This window comes from Oncorhynchus tshawytscha, linkage group LG19, assembly GCF_018296145.1.
Source record: "Oncorhynchus tshawytscha isolate Ot180627B linkage group LG19, Otsh_v2.0, whole genome shotgun sequence".
Taxonomy (NCBI): Eukaryota; Metazoa; Chordata; class Actinopteri; order Salmoniformes; family Salmonidae; genus Oncorhynchus; species Oncorhynchus tshawytscha.
The window spans coordinates 32,600,863-32,620,659 of NC_056447.1; the positions used below are offsets into that span (position 1 = coordinate 32,600,863).

Here is a 19,797-nt window from a genome sequence, read left to right on the forward strand (position 1 = left end):
GTTTAGCCCCGGCCTACTAACTGTTAGCTTGTTAGCACAGGCCTGCTAACTGTCTGAATCGCCGCGTCCCCAGCCAGCCCATCCACTCACTGGACCCATATGTACTTTCAATCTCTTTTCGATTTTTAATTTGATTATACCTTCCGGTAACCTGCCTCACCCAATGTGATACGGAATCGCTATTATTTTTAATTTTTAGAACACATTCAAGAACCTCCAGAAGCCAACCAGCTAACTAGCTACAAGCTATTTAGTCATTGTTAGCCACTGCTAGCGGCTTTTACCTTCTGCACAGCCAGCCAGTTTTTTTTTTTTGCCTGGATAATACTCGCCAGTCTAGCTTCCCTGTCCCATCCACCGCTGCCCCCTGGACACCGTGATCACTTGGCTACATAGCTGATGCCTTCTGGACTGTCCATTCATCACGGTACTCCATTCTGTTTGTTTATGTTTTATCTGTCGGCCGCACTCAGGCTCTGTGTGTAGTTAATCCGACCCTCCCTGCCTAGTCAAAGCCATTTTACCTGCTGTTGTTGTGCTAGCTGATTAGCTGTTGTTGTCTCACCTACTGGTTTAGCTAGCTCTCCCAATCAACACCTGTGATGACTGTATGCCTCGCTGTATGTCTCTCTCAAATGTCAATATGCCTTGTATACTGTTGTTCAGGTTAGTTATCATTGTTTTAGCTTACAATGGAGCCCCTAGTTCCACTCTTCATACTCCTGATACCTCCTTTGTCCCACCTCCCACACATGCGGTGACCTCACCCATTACAACCAGCATGTCCAGAGATACAACCTCTCTTATCATCACCCAGTGCCTGGGCTTACCTCCGCTGTACCCGCACCCCACCATACCCCTGTCTGCGTATTATGCCCTGAATATATTCTACCATGCCCAGAAATCTGCCTCAGCTCCCAGCTGTGCCCTGGACACCATTTGTGAATTGATTGCCCCCCATCTAGCTTCAGAGTTTGTTCTGTTAGGTGACCTAAACTGGGATATGGTTAACACCCCGGCAGTCCTACAATCTAAGCTAGATGCCCTCAATCTCACACAAATCATCAAGGAACCCACCAGGTACAACCCTAAATCTGTAAACAAGGGCACCCGCATAGACGTCATCCTGACCAACTGGCCCTCCAAATACACCTCCGCTGTCTTCAACCAGGATCTCAGCGATCACTGCCTCATTGCCTGTATCCGCTACGGACCCGCAGTCAAACGACCACCCCTCATCACTGTCAAACGCTCCCTAAAACACTTCTGTGAGCAGGCCTTTCTAATCGACCTGGCCCGGGTATCCTGGAAGGACATTGACCTCATCCCGTCAGTTGAGGATGCCTGGTCATTCTTTAAAAGTAACTTCCTCACCATTTTAGATATGCATGCTCCGTTCAAAAAATGCAGAACTAAGAACAGATATAGCCGTTGGTTCACTCCAGACCTGACTGCCCTCAACCAGCACAAAAACATCTTGTGGCGGACTGCAATAGCATCGAATAGTCCCCGCGATATGCAACTGTTCAGGGAAGTCAGGAACCAATACATGCAGTCAGTCAGGAAAGCAAAGGCCAGCTTCTTCAGGCAGAAATTTGCATCCTGTAGCTCTAACTCCAAAACGTTCTGGGACACTGTGAAGTCCATGGAGAACAAGAGCACCTCCTCCCAGCTGCCCACTGCACTGAGGCTAGGTAACACAGTCACCACCGATAAATCCATGATTATCGAAAACTTCAACAAGCATATCTCAACGGCTGGCCATGCCTTCCTCTTGGCTACTCCAACCTCGGCCAACAGCTCCATCCCCCCCGCAGCTACTCGCCCAAGCCTCTCCAGGTTCTCCTTTACCCAAATCCAGATAGCAGATGTTCTGAAAGAGCTGCAAAACCTGGACCCGTAACAAATCAGCTGGGCTTGACAATCTGGACCCTCTATTTCTGAAACTATCCGCCACCATTGTCGCAACCCCTATTACCAGCCTGTTCAACCTCTCTTTCGTATCGTCTGAGATCCCCAAGGATTGGAAAGCTGCCGCAGTCATCCCCCTCTTCAAAGGGGGAGACAACGTGGACCCAAACTGTTACAGACCTATATCCATCCTGCCCTGCCCATCTAAGGTCTTCGAAAGCCAAGTCAACAAACAGGTCACTGACCATCTCGAATCCCACCGTGCCTTCTCCGCTGTGCAATCTGGTCTCCGAGCCGGTCACGGGTGCACCTCAGCCACGCTCAAGGTACTAAACGATATCATAACTGCCATCGATAAAAGACTGTACTGTGCAGCCACCTTCATCGACCTTGCCAAGGCTTTCGACTCTGTCAATCACCATATTCTTATTGGCAGACTCAGTAGCCTCGGTTTTTCTGATGACTGCCTTGCCTGGTTCACCAACTACTTTGCTTTGCAGACAGAGTTCAGTGTGTCAAATCGGAGGACATGCTGTCCGGTCCTCTGGCAGTCTCTATGGGGGTGCCACAGGGTTAAATTCTCGGGCCAACTCTTTTCTCTGTATATATCAATGATGTTGCTCTTGCTGCGGGCGATTCCCTGATCCACCTCTACGCAGACGACACCATTCTGTATACTTCCGGCCTGTCCTTGGACACTGTGCTATCTAACCTCCAAACGAGCTTCAATGCCATACAGCACTCCTTCCGTGGCCTCCAACTGCTCTTAAATGCTAGTAAAACCAAATGCATGCTTTTCAACCGTTCGGTGCCTGCACCCTGGATGGTTCCGACCTAGAATATGTGGACATCTATAAGTACCTAGGTGTCTGGCTAGACTGTAAACTCTCCTTCCAGACTCATATCAAACATCTCCAATCTAAAATCAAATCTAGAGTCGGCTTTCTATTCCGCAACAAAGCCTCCTTCACTCACGCCGCCAAACTTACCCTAGTAAAACTGACTATCCTACCGATCCTCGACTTCGGCGATGTCATCTACAAAATAGCTTCCAACACTCTACTCAGCAAACTGGATGCAGTTTTTCACAGTGCCATCCTTTTTGTTACTAAAGCACCTTATACCACCCACCACTGCGACCTGTATGCTCTAGTCGGCTGGCCCTCGCTACATATTCGTCGCCAGACCCACTGGCTCCAGGTCATCTACAAGTCCATGCTAGGTAAAGCTCCGCCTTATCTCAGTTCACTGGTCACGATGGCAACACCCACCCGTAGCACGCGCTCCAGCAGGTGTATCTCACTGATCATCCCTAAAGCCAACACCTCATTTGGCCGCCTTTCGTTCCAGTTCTCTGCTGCCTGTGACTGGAACGAATTGCAAAAATCGCTGAAGTTGGAGACTTTTATCTCCCTCACCAACTTCAAACATCTGCTGTCTGAGCAGCTAACCGATCGCAGCAGCTGTACATAGTCTATCGGGAAATAGCCCAGCCAATTTTACCTACCTCATCCCCATACTGTTTATATTTATTTACTTTTCTGCTTTTTTGCACACCAATATCTCTACCTGTACATGACCATCTGATCATTTATCACTCCAGTGTTAATCTGCAAAATTGTAATTATTCGCTTACCTCCTCATGCCTTTTGCACACAATGTATATAGACTCTTTTTTTTCTACTGTGTTATTGACTTGTTAATTGTTTACTCCATGTGTCACTCTGTGTTGTCTGTTCACACTGCTATGCTTTATCTTGGCCAGGTCGCAGTTGCAAATGAGAACTTGTTCTCAACTAGCCCACCTGGTTAAATAAAGGTGGGAAAAAAAAAAAACATATACACACACACTTACACACACACACGCAAACATAGACACACATACTACACACACACACACACAACACACACACACACACACACACACACACACACACACACACACACACACACACACACACACACACACACACACACACACACACACACACACACACACACACACACACGCAAACACACACACACACACACACACACACACACACACACACACACACACTTACACACACACACGCAAACATAGACACACATACTTACACACACACAAACACACACACACACACACACATACTTACACACACACACACACACACACACACACACACACACACACACACACACACACATACTTACACACACACATAGACACACACACACACACACACACACACACACACACACACATACACACACACTTACACATCATGGGACTACGCAGCTGTCATACCACTCAGGAAGGAGACGCGTTCTGTCTCCTAGAGAGGAATGTACTTTGTTTGGAAAAGTGCAAATCAATCCCAGAACAACAGCAAAATACCTTGTGAAGATGCTGGAAGAAACAGATACAAAAGTATCTATATCCACATTATAACGAGTCCTATATCGACATAACCTGAAAGGCCGCTCAGCGAGGAAGAAGCCACTGCTCCAAAAACCGCCATAAAAGAGCCAGACTACGGTTTGCAACTGCACATGGGGACAAAGATCGTACTTTTTGGAGAAATGTCCCCTGGTCTGATGAAACAAAAATAGAACTGTTTAGCCATAATGACCATCGTTATGTTTGGAGGAAACAGGGGGAGGCTTCCAAGTCGAAGAACACAATCCCAACCGTGAAGCATGAGGGTGGCAGCATCATGTTGTGGGAGTGCTTTGCTGCCGGAGGGACTGGTGCACGTCACAAAATAGATGGCATCATAAGGGAGGAAAAGTATGTGGATATATTGAAGCAACATCTCATCGGTCAGGAAGTTAAAGCTTGGTCGCATATAGGTCTTCCAAATGGACAATGACCCCAAGCATACTTCCAAAGTTGCTGCAAAATGGTTTAAGGACAACAAAGGCAAGGTATTGGAGTGGCCATCATAAAGCTCTTACCTCAATCCTATAGAAAATTTGTGGGCAGAACTGAAAAAGCATGTGCGAGCAAGGAGGCCTACAAATATACAGTATACTCTTCTGTAACGATTCAGTCATGATTAGCCATAATCATGATAGCATCCACATTAATGAAGAAGTGGACAGAAACATATTGTATTATTATTTACAACAAACGTTTCTCCAAAATGACACAATACATAATTTACCATTGATTTCTATTGGGCACAACATAATCCGAAACACAACCAAAACAAAATACAAATGCATCCAATTAGTTTGTAGTCACACGCTTGATGTAGTCATTGCATGCTAGGAATATTGGATCAAATACTAAACGGTTTACTAAATGTAGTACACTATAAGTGAATTTGTACAAATATTTACGACTCCTTCAAATGGGGGGGACTAAATACATAGTGCTTTCATTTCTAAACAGAAAAACAGATATGTATGAAAATACCCTCAAATAATTGGTGACATTCTGTACTGTCACCTCATATAAAACACTTGATCTCATATCCAAAATGCTAGAGTATAGAGCCAAATGAAAGGTTTTTGCTTCACTGTCCAAATAAATACTTAGGGGAGTGTAAATGAGAGTTATGTGATGCTGTTGCTGTCTAGTGGTGGGACAGGGTCAGTGCATTCTGCTTGCGTTATACAAAACTAAGCTCCCATTACCAAAACATGTGTGTGTTTGTGCACGTGTTTGAGTTTGTCTCTCCCTCTCTTCCTTGTCCTTCTCTCTCTGAAATGTATTTTATAGGACGTCTGTAATAAAGGAGCGTATGAGTGCTAGTTCTAATGTAAATCATATGTGCAGGCTGAGAGAGAGGACAGTAGAAGAGGAGCTGCTATAGACTGTGTCATGATGTAAAGTCACTGTAAATGTCAGAGTCAGCTTGTCAGGAGAGAGGCGCTTGGTATCAGAGCATTGCTGGGGAGAGAGAGAGAGAGCAGTTCTCCACCGCTTTAACAATGGGTACATAGTGAGTCATGAAGATTATGTGAGAGCTACAGCAGCTGAATAGGAGAGAATGTCAAAGCTCTTGCATGGAAGTCTATGGAATGGAGTTGTATGTGAATGGAAGTCTATGGAATGGAGTTGTATGTGAATGGAAGTCTATGGAATGGAGTTGTATGTGAATGGAAGTCTATGGAATGGAGTTGTTTGTGAATGGAAGTCTATGGAATGGAGTTGTATGTGAATGGAAGTCTATGGAATGAAATTGTATGTGAATGGAAGTCTGTGGAATGGAGTTGTATGTGAATGGAAGTCTATGGAATGGAGTTGTATGTGAATGGAAGTCTATGGAATGGAGTTGTATGTGAATGGAAGTCTATGGAATGGAGTTGTATGTGAATGGAAGTCTATGGAATGGAGTTGTATGTGAATGGAAGTCTATGGAATGGAGTTGTATGTGAATGGAAGTCTATGGAATGAAATTGTATGTGAATGGAAGTCTGTGGAATGGAGTTGTATGTGAATGGAAGTCTATGGAATGAAATTGTATGTGAATGCAACTCTGTGGAATGGAGTTGTATGTGAATGGATGTCTGTGGAATGGAGTTGTATGTGAATGGAAGTCTATGGAGTGGAGTTGTATGTGAATGGAAGTCTATAGAATGGAGTTGTATGTGAATGGAAGTCTATAGAATGGAGTAGTATGTGAATGGAAGTCTATGGAATGGAGTTGTATGTTAATGGAAGTCTATGGAATGGAGTTGTATGTGAATGGAAGTCTATGGAATGGAGTTGTATGTGAATGGAAGTCTATGGAATGGAGTTGTATGTGAATGGAAGTCTATGGAATGAAATTGTATGTGAATGGAAGTCTGTGGAATGGAGTTGTATGTGAATGGAAGTCTGTGGAATGGAGTTGTATGTGAATGGAAGTCTATGGAATGGAGTTGTATGTGAATGGAAGTCTATGGAATGGAGTTGTATGTGAATGGAAGTCTATGGAATGGAGTTGTATGTGAATGGAAGTCTATGGAATGGAGTTGTATGTGAATGGAAGTCTGTGGAATGGAGTTGTATGTGAATGGAAGTCTATGGAATGGAGTTGTATGTGAATGGAAGTCTGTGGAATGGAGTTGTATGTGAATGGAAGTCTGTGGAATGGAGTTGTATGTGAATGGAAGTCTATGGAATGGAGTTGTATGAATGAATGGAAGTCTGTGGAATGGAGTTGTATGTGAATGGAAGTCTATGGAATGGAGTTGTATGTGAATGGAAGTCTTTGGAATGGAGTTGTATGTGAATGGAAGTCTATGGAATGGAGTTGTATGTGAATGGAAGTCTGTGGAATGGAGTTGTATGTGAATGGAAGTCTATGGAATGGAGTTGTATGTGAATGGAAGTCTATGGAATGGAGTTGTATGTGAATGGATGTCTATGGAATGGAGTTGTATGTGAATGGAAGTCTATGGAATGGAGTTGTATGTGAATGGAAGTCTATGGAATGGAGTTGTATGTGAATGGAAGTCTTTGGCATGCTGCTGTGAATTGCTACTTAGAGGGTTTATGGAACATTATTCTATGTAAGACTATAATTACGTACATTGTGTGATATGATTCTGCTACAGTGTGTTTTTTTTGCATCTGAATGTATGGAAGATGTTTTCAAAATGCCTGAGTTGAGCTGTATCTAAATGGGAGTTCATGAAATAGAATTGTGAATGCAACAGACAGATTGAGAACATGGTTGGTTGAATGGAAACATAAAGCAAGGTATTCTGGCGCTATGGAGGGGAAAAGTTTTAAGCTGGAGTTGGATATGCAGGATGTAGGCTAAGAGAGGGAGGAGAGGAAGAGATGTTGAACTATAGGCATATCTATACACCGTATATCTCCCTGTATTTAGCATGATACTGTATCTCTGCAACCTCTGCCCCCTGACACAGGAGTATTTCTCACGGGTCTCCAGGCCCTGACAGCAGGGGCTCTATCTGCCCTGGGTAAGTTGCTGGGCAGCAGGCGTGGCAAACTGTTAACACAAGTTCAAACTCCAGATCTCCCATGCCAGTGTGTATGGTGTTGAGATGTCTACTAACCAGAGAGACTTTCGCGACACTGACACTCTCACTCTTCTGCTTCACTAACTCTATGGGCTGTCTGGTGTCAGCCGTGGGATCTGACAGTCAGTCAGTCAGTCAACAGAATATGGGTGTTGCTGAGAATGGGACATGTTGCTACTTTTACTGTGTGGCTTCAGAGTGCTAGACTGTCGCTGGGAATACATGTGCTGTTGTTTTTGAGGATTGAATTGTCTGGTATGAACTGACATAATGTTGTACTCACTCACTCACTCACTCACTCACTCACTCACTCACTCACTCACTCACTCACTCACTCACTCACTCACTCACTCACACACACACACACACACACACACACACACACACACACACACACACACACACACACACACACACACACGCTACACTCACTCACATAAACAAAAACGCACACTTGTGACGACTCTCTTATTAGTCGTGAGATAATTTAATATTTCTCTGCAAGCAAGCACGCACTCCTCTTCTTCCTCTTTCTCCTCCTCCTCCTCTTCCTCTTCTCCTCCTCTTTCTCATCCTCCTCCTCCTCCTCCTCCTGAATGGAAGAGGCTAAGTCCTCTGTTCTTATCTCCTATCCCTGGAATGTCAGTCATTAGGAGGGAACACACAGACAACACTGGTGATGAAAGGCCCGCATTACACATAATTACATTGCATTTGCTAGTACCATCCTGTACATATATATACACACACACACACACACACACACACACACACACACACACACACACACACACACACACACACACACACACACACACACACACACACACACACACACACCCGCACACGCACACACATATACAAATACACACAATCTAGGTACTGTACAGCCCCAAGAGAATCTTGAGCTAGGCTTTTAAGTTGATTGGGTCATCAGAGAAGGAGGTTGGGGTTTGTTTGCAAAGCCATTGGGTTACTCTCTCCCTACATCCCCTCCACCCAGCTCTCTCTCTGCTCCCTATACTTCTCTCCTCTATCTAGCCCTCTCTTTCCTTACCTCTTTCTCTCTCTCATTGTCCCTCTCCTCCCATCCCTGTCCCCCTTTCTCTACCATCTCTAGCTCTCTCTCCCCTTTTCTTCATTCCCCCCTTTGTCTCTTTGTCTCTTCTCTCTGTGAACTTGTTGCTGGACTCTTACTTGCTGTCCCTCTCCTCTCTACTCTCCAGTGATTACATCATAGAGGAGAAGAATGCTATGCTGCAGAAGAAAGAAAACGAAGGCTTCGGCTTCGTCCTGCGGGGAGCCAAAGGTAGAAAACACACACACACACACACACACACTCACACACACACCTAGGTGAATACCTTTGCGAATTAATCAAGTGTTTTAGTGATGGGCCATAAGACTGGAACAGACAACTTCTCTCTATATACCTCCAGGACCAGCCTGGAGCTCCAGACACATATTTTCACAAAGCTTGACTTTATACCATATTACTAAAGCAGGCTGTTTTGATCACTGTCACTGCTGCCTCCAAGGCCCTGCTAGCTACTTTCTTCATGTCATAGGCTGTCTGTGTGTGTGTCATTACAGGTCTGTGAGCCCCTCTGCAGGTGTTCTGGGGGGTATGAGATGTGGTGGGTTGATGTGAGGAGTTCTAGACCTCTTTCACTGAGTCACACAGTATGACTTATTTACCTATGAACCAACACGACTGGCTTTGATCAACACCACATTGTCTCTCTCTGAGTGTGTGTATGTGTGTGTCTGTCTAGCCTTTGTGGTGACGTCATCCTAAAATGAACTGTCCGTTGAATCCCCATCTGTTCCTTACACATTGTATTCAGGGAGACAGAAATTACATGATTTCTCTCCAATTTTTATCTTTATTTCTCCTCGTTCATTGATTCCTTCACTGTCTTTCTTTTGTTCTATTCTTCTCTTGTCTTTCTTTAATTATTTCTTTCACACCTTACCTCCCTCTTCTTTATTCCTTTCTCAGCTTTACTATTAGTCCTTATCCTCTACTACTTCACACACACACTACTGCACGTTCCAGCTCCCCATGCTGGTTACTATAGCAACCCCTCGCGGGCACCAAACCCAGGAGTCAGACTGTGTTTGCTGCTCCTCCATCTCTATATTTATATTTTTGTAATTTAGCAGACACTCTTATCCAGAGTGATGTACAGGAGAATTTAGGGTTAAGTGCCTTGCTCAAGGGCACATCGACTAATATTTCACCTAATTGGCTCAGGGTTTTGAACCAGTGAACTTTCCATTACTGTTCAAACGCTCTTAACTGCTGGGCTGCCTGCCTCTCTCTCCCCTCTCTGTCTCTACATCTCTTTCTTACTCTACTTTTTTTCTCTTCCTTTCCCTACCTCTAAACACTAAAGCTATGAAGGCTGGAGAGAGAGGGAGAGACTTGTCTGTAGCTTTCCTCCTGATCAACAAACAGTTGACATGGAGTCTAATGTAGAGCCAATAGCTTTCTTTTCAATGTTTCAATTTGTCTACCTTTTTCTCCTCCTTTTCCAATTTCCATCAGTCAACTTTCCCCCACTCTAGATGTATCCCTCCCTCTCTCCTCTCTTGTCTTCTTCTTTCTCTCCCTCCATCTTCCCATGTGCCTCAGATAAAATTGAATAGATTGTCTTTCCTAGTGGGGTCATGTCACACACACACACACACACACACACACACACACACACACACACACACACATTGCAGGTGCCTCTGGGAGCTCTCCTTTTTAAGTGGTATAGTCAGACTCAATTGGATTAAATGAAGGGTGTGTGTAGTTCACGGTAGCTCTATCCTAAGGTGTGTGTGTGTGTGTGTGTGTGTAATCTGATTTTCAGTGTGAGAGTGATTAAAGTAATACGGTTGAGTGAAAGGGTCTCTCCCTGTCACACCACCTCACCGTTCCTACATAGTCCATCTGTAAATAGCCCACCCAATCTACCTACCTCATCCCCATATCTTTAGTACACCAGTATCACTACTTTACACACCATCATCTGCTCATCATCATCTGCTCATCTATCACTCCAGTTAATCTGCTAAATTGTAATTACTTCCTTACTATGGCCTATTTATTGCCTTACCTCCTCATGCCATTTGCACACACTGTATATAGACTTTCTTTTTTGTCCTATTGTGTTATTGACTGTACGCTTGTTTATTCCATGTGTAACTCTGTGTTGTTTCTGTCACACTGCTTTGCTTTATCTTGGCCAGGTCGCAGTTGTAAATGAGAACTTGTTCTCAACTGACCTTCCTGGTTGAATAAAGGTGAAATAAATAAAAATAAGCCATCACTCACTCTATTATAAACACACATTCACTTACAGGCTGCTGTGTGTATCTACTTCTATGTGTACCTCTATGAGCTTAAGGTGTGTTCTCTTTTCCATGGCAGATGTGCGTGGGTGATACTCTCACGATTCAGTGTACCTTACGGTGGATTACGAAATTAATACTGTATGTGTATTTCTTGTGTTCAAACATCTATCCATGTTTGGATATTTGGTCATTCTCTATGTGTATTCCCAGCTGAGACGCCTATTGAGGAGTTCACCCCAACACCTGCATTCCCTGCCCTCCAGTACCTGGAGTCTGTCGACGTGGAGGGAGTGGCCTGGAGGGCTGGGCTTAGGACAGGAGACTTCCTCATAGAGGTAACTACACCCTCTCTCCTCTTCTCCTGTCTCTTCTCCAACCCCATGGACTAGCCCCACTGCCTCCCAGGTCTCTGTCTGCTGACCTCCAGCCGTGTGTATATGTGTGTGTGGCATTCGTGCGTGTGTGTGTTCCAGGTGCACGGAGTGAACGTGGTGAAGGTGGGCCATAAGCAGGTGGTGTCTCTGATCAGACAGGGGGGCAACAGTCTGCTGATGAAGGTGGTCTCTGTCACACGCAAACCTGAGTCTGAGGAGGTGGTTCGCAAGAAAGGTGAGCAGCATGTCCCTCATCAAGTTGCTGTGAGTCAGATATAATGAGTATCTACACTCCTGGGACTATATCATGTATATCTGGGCCTGTATCCACAAAGCGTCTCGGAGTAGGAGTGGTGATCTAGGATCAGTTTAGCCTTTTAGATCATAATTAATCAGATTAAATGGACAAATCCTAGATCAGCACTCCTACTCTGAGATGCTTTGTGTTGATACTCACCCTGGTGTGCTGGAGTGGACAAGCTGAAAAATGGGACTTCCACTACTGCCTGTCCTTCATTGCAGATGTAATCTCCTCTCCTTCAGTTCAGTGTCACATTATTACGTAGCTGGTCCATGTATTTGATCTCTAGCATATAGCCATTAGGTTCTTTAATACTAGGTTCTGTATTAGTATGTTGTCATGGATATGGCAGTTGGCACTAGATGACCTGATATATTTGAGAAGGATCTGAATGTTCCTGTCATCAAGGTGATTTCACCACTTTGCCACACTGTAAATTCATGTGGTTTCCATGTCAACGGCATCTCATCTCATCCTTGTGCTAAACAGCTCCCACTCTCTCCTGCTACGAAGACCTCGGGAAAGTGTATGTGTGTGTGTCTCCTTGGGTGAGCGGGACAGACAGATACACTTGTAGGATCTTAATTTGATCCCCCGGTTTCAGGAGACCTTAGGTGTATTTGAGGTTTTAGTTGGTTTACTATTTTTGTGAGAACTTTTGGTACTCACAAGTATAGGAAAAGGTGTCCACACATACACACATACACAGAGAGAGAGAGAGAGAGAGAGAGAGAGAGAGAGTGAGAGAAAGTGAGAGAAAGTGAGAGAAAGTGAGAGACAGAAAGTGTGAGAGAGAGACAGAGAGAGGAAAGATATAACAGTCGATATGGAGGTCTCTGAGTAGTCAGTCTGTGATTGGAACTGAACATGACAGACATGTAGTGTTGCCGGGATTGAAGTTGCGTGAATCCACCCAATAAGGACGATTTGCATATCCAGGATCAGTGGTGTAAAGTACTTAAGTAAAAATACTTTAAAGTTAAGGGTATATGTACTTTACTTTACTATTACTTTACTATTTTTGACATCTTTTACTTTTACTCCACTACATTCCTGAAGAAAATAATGTACATTTTACTGCATACATTTTCCCTGACACCCAAAAGTACTTGTTACATTTTGAATGTTTAGCGGGACAGGAAAATGGTCCAATTCACTCACTTAAAGAGAAAATTCCTGGTCTTCCCTACTGCATCTGACCTGGCAGACTCACTAAACACAAATGATTTGTATTGGAGTGTGCCCCTGGCTATCCGTAATTTAAATATAAGGAATTTGAAATGATTTATACTTTACTTTTGATACTTTAGTATATTTTATCAATTATGTTTACATTTAATACCAAAGTATATTTAAAACCAAATGCTTTTTTACTTTTACTCAAGTAGGATTTACTGGGTGACTTTCACTTTTACTTGAGTCACTTTCTACTCAAGTATGAAAATTGGGTACTTTTTCCACCACTGTCCAGGATGTTGTATTTTCCCAATAAGATATCATTTTTGACAATTAAAATGGAATATGTCTCATTTAAGTAATGCTTTGACAGTGGTTAAAGACAGTGACAACAGTAATACACTTGATTACACTGAGATGACGGTGTATTTATCCACCTAATTTGAAGAAATGAGTTTGTTCTGAAGATCTACCGCTTGGTTATGATGAAGTCCCCACTTCCTCTAATTTCATTAGAGGACTCAGGTCAGGAGTGTACAGTGTGTGTTTGGGGCAGTATAGAGTGTGAGAGGGCGGAGACAGAAACGGATCAGAGAGGTGTGCTGAACGCGGAACAAGGGAGATCTCGGTTTGTTGTTTTGAAAGTCTCTAAAAATGTGTTCTAATGAAAATGTTTGGGTACTAGTTACCTTTTGAATTTGGATCCCACGACCTGGTTAGCCTCAGTTGCTGGGACCGTTACATCTGTTCAGGGATCCTGCCAACCAAAAGTCTGACGAGCTGCTTGGCGTAGCAACTAGCTTAGCTGCTAGCTTACTAGTTTGTTTCTGTTTCCATCTGCCCTGTGACCTGCCCTGTCTGGACCTGTGGGGCAGCAATGCTAGTCTATGTTGCTACCATGAAATCCAAAGCCAATGGTGGGAGTAATGGAGAGGACAGTTGAAATACTTTTTAAATGAACAATAGGGGTTCTACAAGCAGTTGTTACAACAACAGGAAAATAGCTGATTGACTCAACTAACGGACGATCTGATTAGAGAGGTCATGGACATTAAGAACAGTTTTCAGTTGTCCCCGGAGAGGTGGATGTCCTGAAAGAAACTTGCAGAAAGATGACAACAAACTGTAAGTCTATGCAAGATGACATCAGCATAATGACTGGGAAAATAAACTATCTAGAGGGACAATCCAGGAGGATTAACATGGTTGTGAATGGAAAACCAGTCTTCACATGAGAACTAGGCAGAGTCTGAGGAGAAAGTAAAAACAATGATCACTGAAAAGCTGATCATTGAAAATTGAGGTGGAGCACGCACACAGGTCTGGAAAACCTGTAACCTGCCCAGGTGATAGACAGAGGCTGATAGTGGTCAAGTTCCTGAGGTTTAAGGACAAGATGGCTGTTCTGGAGAGAGCCAAGAGCATGAGAGGAACCAACATCTTCCTTAACGAAGACTACTTGGAAGCTGTGCGCCAGAGGGGGAAATAACTTATCCCAGCCATGAAAGCTGCCAGAGAGCGCGGGGACATTGCTTAAATCTGCTACGACAGGCTCATTCTCCACCCTCCCTCCCAAAATACTGAGTGGAGTGAGAGAGCCAAGTTTCCAGGTTAGAAGCTTCAGCCCTACTTCTATCTCTGATATGCTACTCAGGAAAGGACTGAAAATAGCCCATATTAATTTATGTAGCCTTAGAAATATGATTCATGAAATCAATATCTTGCTAACATCGGATAACATTCATATATTGTTTGTCTTTGAAACTCAATTAGATAATTCCTTTGATGATACAGCGGTAGCAATACAAGGATATAACATCTACAGAATAGACAGAAATGCTAATGGGGGAGGTGTTACTGTATATGTTCAGAGCCATATTCCTGTAAGGTTTAGAGATGACCTTATGTCTAAAGTTCTGTGTCTTATGTCTGAAGTGTTGTGGTTGCAAGTTAACCTGTCTAATCTAAAGACTCTTCTTTTGGAGTGTGGTGGTTGCAAGTTAACCTGCCTCATCTGAAGACTCTTCTTTTGGAGTGTTGTGGTTGCAATTTAACCTGCCTCATCTGAAGACTCTTCTTTTGGAGTGTTGTGGTTGCAAGTTAACCTGCCTCATCTGAAGACTCTTCTTTTGGAGTGTTGTGGTTGCAATTTAACCTGCCTCATCTGAAGACTCTTCTTTTGGAGTGTTGTGGTTGCAAGTTAACCTGCCTCATCTGAAGACTCTTCTTTTGGAGTGTTGTGGTTGCAAGTTAACCTGCCTCATCTAAAGACTCTTCTTTTGGAGTGTTGCTATAGGCCACCAAGTGCTAACAGTCAGTACTGTATCTCAAATCAAATCAAATTGTATTTGTCACATTCGCTGAGTCCAACATGTGTAGACTTTACTGTGAAATGCTTACTTATGAGCCCTTTCCCAAAAATGCAGAGTTAAAAGTAAAATAATTAGCAAAAAAATCTAAAAGGAAATAGTAACACAATAAAACAACAATAACAAGACTATATACTACTGAAAGGTAGTGAAAGTGACTAGGCAATCAGTATAGATAATAAACAGAGTAGGAGCAACGTGCAGTGCATTCTGAAAGTATTCAGACCCCTTCCCCTTTTCCACATTTTGTGACATTACAGTCTTATTCTAAAATGGATCAAAAAATTGTTTTCCTCATCAATCTACACACAATACCCTATAATGACAAAGTGAAAACATGTTTTTATACATTTTTCAAAATGTATAAAAAAAAAAATATTTACATAAGTAAATCAGATTCGAAATTGAGCTCAGGTGCATCCTGTTTCCATTGATTCTCCTTGAGATCTTTCTACAACTTCATTGGAGTACACCTGTGGTAAATTCAATTGATTGGACATGATTTGGAAAGGCACACACCTGTCTATATAAGGTCCCACAGTTGACAGTGCATGTCAGAGCAAAATCCAAGCCATGAGGTCGAAGGAATTGTCCATAGAACTCTGAGACAGGATTGTGTCAAGGCACAGACCTGGGGAAGGGTACAAAAACATTTCGGCAGCATTTAAGGTCCCCAAGAACGCAGTGGCCTCCATCATACATAAATGGAAGCAGTTTGGAATGACCAAGACTCTTCCTAGAGCTGGCCGACCGGCCAAACTGAGCAATCACAGGACAAGGGCCTTGGTCAGTGAGCTCCGGAGTTCCTTTGTGGAGATGGGAGAACCTTCCAGAAGGACAACCATCTCTGCAGCACTCCACCAAACAGGCCTTTATGGTAAAGTGGCCAGATGGAAGCCACTTCTCAGTAAAAGGCACATGACAGCCCACTTGGAGTTTGCCAAAAGGGGCCTAAAGGACTCTCAGACCATGAGAAAAAAGATTATCTGGTCTGATGAAACCAAGATTGAACTCTTTGGCCTGAACACCAAGCGTCATGTCTGGAGGAAACTTGGCACCATCCCTATGGTGAAGCATGGTGGTGGCAGCATCATGCTGTTGGGATTTTTTCCAGCGGCAGGGACCCAGCCAGAGCCCGGACTTGAACCCAAACAAACATCTCTGGAGATACTTGAAAATAGCTGTGCAGCGACACACCACATCCAACCTGACATAGCTTGAGAGGATCTACAGAGAAGAATGGGAGAAACTCCCCAAATACAGTTGTACCAAGCTTGTAGCGTCATGCCCAAGAAGACTTGAGGCTCTAATCTCTGCCAAAAGTGCTTCAACAAGGTACTGAGTAAAGGGTATGAATATTAATGTATATGTGATATTTCAGTTTTTATTCGTAATACATTTGCAAATATTTTAAAAAAAATGTAACATCTCAGATTGTCATGCCTTCATACCGACCTTGTGCCATATTCAGTAATACCGGCACTGAAAAAAAAGCATCTCATAGAGAATGCTAACTAAATGCTAACAAGAGTATTACAAACATTTTGCACAGTTTCTAACCTAAACTATACTAGTAAGTCAAAAATGCTACTCACAGTTTGCTGCACGCACAAAACAATTATTAGCCAGCAAGGCTCTTGATCCAGGAGGGGATTCTCTGCTGTTACCAAGCGAATGCTTGATTTTGAAGGTAGCATAACAAGCTACTAAATTAGTAAACCAAATGCACAACTACAGAGCATTTAGCACTACCTTGATAGTTATAAGATATCTAGCTGGCAAACATTGAGTTGTGAATTCCGTACTGTAATTAAATCACCTGGCTCATGCTGTACAACAGAGTGACTCACAAGGCTCCGGTCTCTCGTTGTTGTATGCTTGTAAACAAACACCACGTGACACATGACTGTGGACTACCATAAGCTTCATAAGAATGTGACAGGTGAAATGAAGAACACAATGTAATTTATTGCCTAACTTTTTTCACAAGATGACTGCGGGTATTTACTTAAAAAGTAGCTACAAATATTCAAATGTATTAAAAAAAAATCTAAATACCCCGGTATACGGTATGTACGGTTTACCCCCCAAGCCTAGTGTTGACCAGAAGTCCCCACAAGAATAGTAAACAAACTAAAAGGATTAGGGTTAGAATTAGGGTTAGGGCTAGGAGCTAGGGTTCATTTTAGGGTTAAGGTTTAGTGTTAGGGTTAGGTTAGGTTAGGGTTAGTGTGTGTGTGTGTGTGTGTGTGTGTGTGTGTGTGTGTGTGTGTGTGTGTGTGTGTGTGTGTGTGTGTGTGTGTGTGTGTGTGTGTGTGTGTGTGTGTGTGTGTGTGTGTGTGTGTGTGTGTGTGTAGTGTGTGTGTGTGTGTGGGTAGAATCCAATGAGTGTACATAGAGACGGTGCGATTGAGTCAGCTCAAATAAAAAGGGGGTCAATGTAAACAGTCTGGGTAGCCTTTGATTAACTGTTCAGTAGTCTTATGACTTGAGGGTAGAAGCTGTTCAGGAGCCTTTTGGTCCCAGACTTGGTGCTCCGGCACCACCTGCCGTGCGGTAGCAGAGAGAACAGTCTATGACTTGGGTGGCAGGAGTCTTTGACAATATTTTGGGGCTTTGCCTGGTATAGAGGTCCTGGATGGCAGGGAGCTCGGCCCAAGTGTTGTACCAGGCCGTACGCACCTTATGGTCGGATGCCAAGCGGTTGCCATACCAAGTGGTGATGCAGCCAGTCAAGATGCTTCTTAAGGATCGGTGTCCCGCTAGCGGGATTTTGAAAATTTATGCACATATAAGTGTCTTATAATGGTTGAAAGCTAAACTTCTTGTTAATCTAACTGCACTGACTGATTTACAGTAGCTATTACAGCAAAAACATGCCATGCGATTGTTTGAGGACAGCGCCCCACATCAAAATATTTTTCCATCGGCACAGGTTTCATACATTCCCATATAGCGATTAAATATTCACTTACTTTTTGAAAATCTTCCTCCGATTTGTCATCCAAAGGGTCCCATCTGTAACATGTAGTGTCGTTTTGTTAGATAAAATCCTTCTTTATATCCCAAAAAGTTTGTTTAGTTGGCGCCATCGATTTGAGTAATCCACTCGTTCAACTTGCAGAGAAAGGAATCCGAAAATCTACCCCTAAACTTTGTTTCAACAAGTCAAAATAAGTTTCTATTTACTCCTCAGATACCCTAAAATGTAATCAAACTATAATATTTCTTTCTGAATTTCTTTCGGAAACCGATTTTAGCAGGTGTGTAATGTATTCATGATGCGTGCGCAAACACGGATTGCCAAGACTGTGTCCTTCTACTAAAACTGATGTTTCTTATTCGTTTTTGAAGTTACAAGCCTGAAACCTTGAACATAGACTGCTGACACCATGTGGAAGCCATAGGAATTGCATCCAGGGAGCTAATTTTCAGGGAGCTCAATTCAATTGAGGGAGAGACTATTCTCTCATCGTCTTCGGTGATCAGGCCTACCACCTTTGTGTCATTGGCAAACTTAATGATGGTGCTGGAGTCGTGCTCAGTCGTGGGTGAACAGGGAGTACAGGAGGGGACTAAGCATGCAAGCCTGAGGGGCCCCCGTGTTGTGCGTCAGCATGGCGGATGTGTTGTTGCCTACCCTCCCCACCTGAGGGCGGCCCGTCAGGAAGTCCAGGATCCAGTTGCAGAGGGAGGCCTTCAGTCCCAGGGTCCAGAGCTTAGTGATGAACTTGAAGGGCACTATGGTGTTGAATGCTGAGCTGTAACCAATGAACAGCATTCTCACGTAGGTGTACCTTTTGTCCAGCTGGGAAAGGGCAGTGTGGAGTGCAATAGAGATTGCATCATTGGTGGATCTGTTGGGGCAGTAAGCGAATTAGAGTGGGTCCATTGTGTCTGGGATGATAATGTTGATGTGAGCCATGACTAGTCTTTCAAAGCATTTCATAGCTACATATGTGAGTGCTACGGGTGAAAGTCATTTAGAAAGGTTCCCTTGGCAATTTTGGAAACAGGGACAATGGTGGTATGCTTGAAACATGTAGGTATTACAGACTGGGTCAGAGAGAGATAGAAAATGTCAGTGAAGACACTTGTCAGCTGGTCAGCGCATGCTCTGGGTATGTTCTAAAGCTGTATCCATACCCATTAGATGTAGTGACCATAATATAGTGGCTATATCCAGAAAAGACAAAGTTCCTAAGACTGGGACCAAAATAGTGTAAAGGTTTTGTAATGATTCCTATGTTGAAGATGTAAAAAACATTTGTTGGTCTGATGTGTGTACTGAGGAGCATCCAGACGCTGCACTTGATCCATTTATGAAATTGTTTCTTACAGTTATTGATAAGCATGC

The 19,797-nt window shown here is 43.4% G+C and overlaps 1 protein-coding gene across 2 annotated transcripts in view; it reads left to right on the forward strand.

Annotated features, from left to right (window-relative positions):
• Positions 1–19,797, forward strand: part of LOC112218979 (SH3 and multiple ankyrin repeat domains protein 3-like) — a 273,940-nt gene that overhangs the window by 235,294 nt on the left and 18,849 nt on the right. For both annotated transcript variants that reach the window (XM_042301595.1, XM_042301596.1), the window contains exons 15-17: positions 9,099–9,181; positions 11,431–11,555; positions 11,694–11,829. In XM_042301595.1, the coding sequence (XP_042157529.1) occupies positions 9,099–9,181; positions 11,431–11,555; positions 11,694–11,829 (344 nt within the window). The remainder of the gene's footprint in view (positions 1–9,098; positions 9,182–11,430; positions 11,556–11,693; positions 11,830–19,797) is intronic.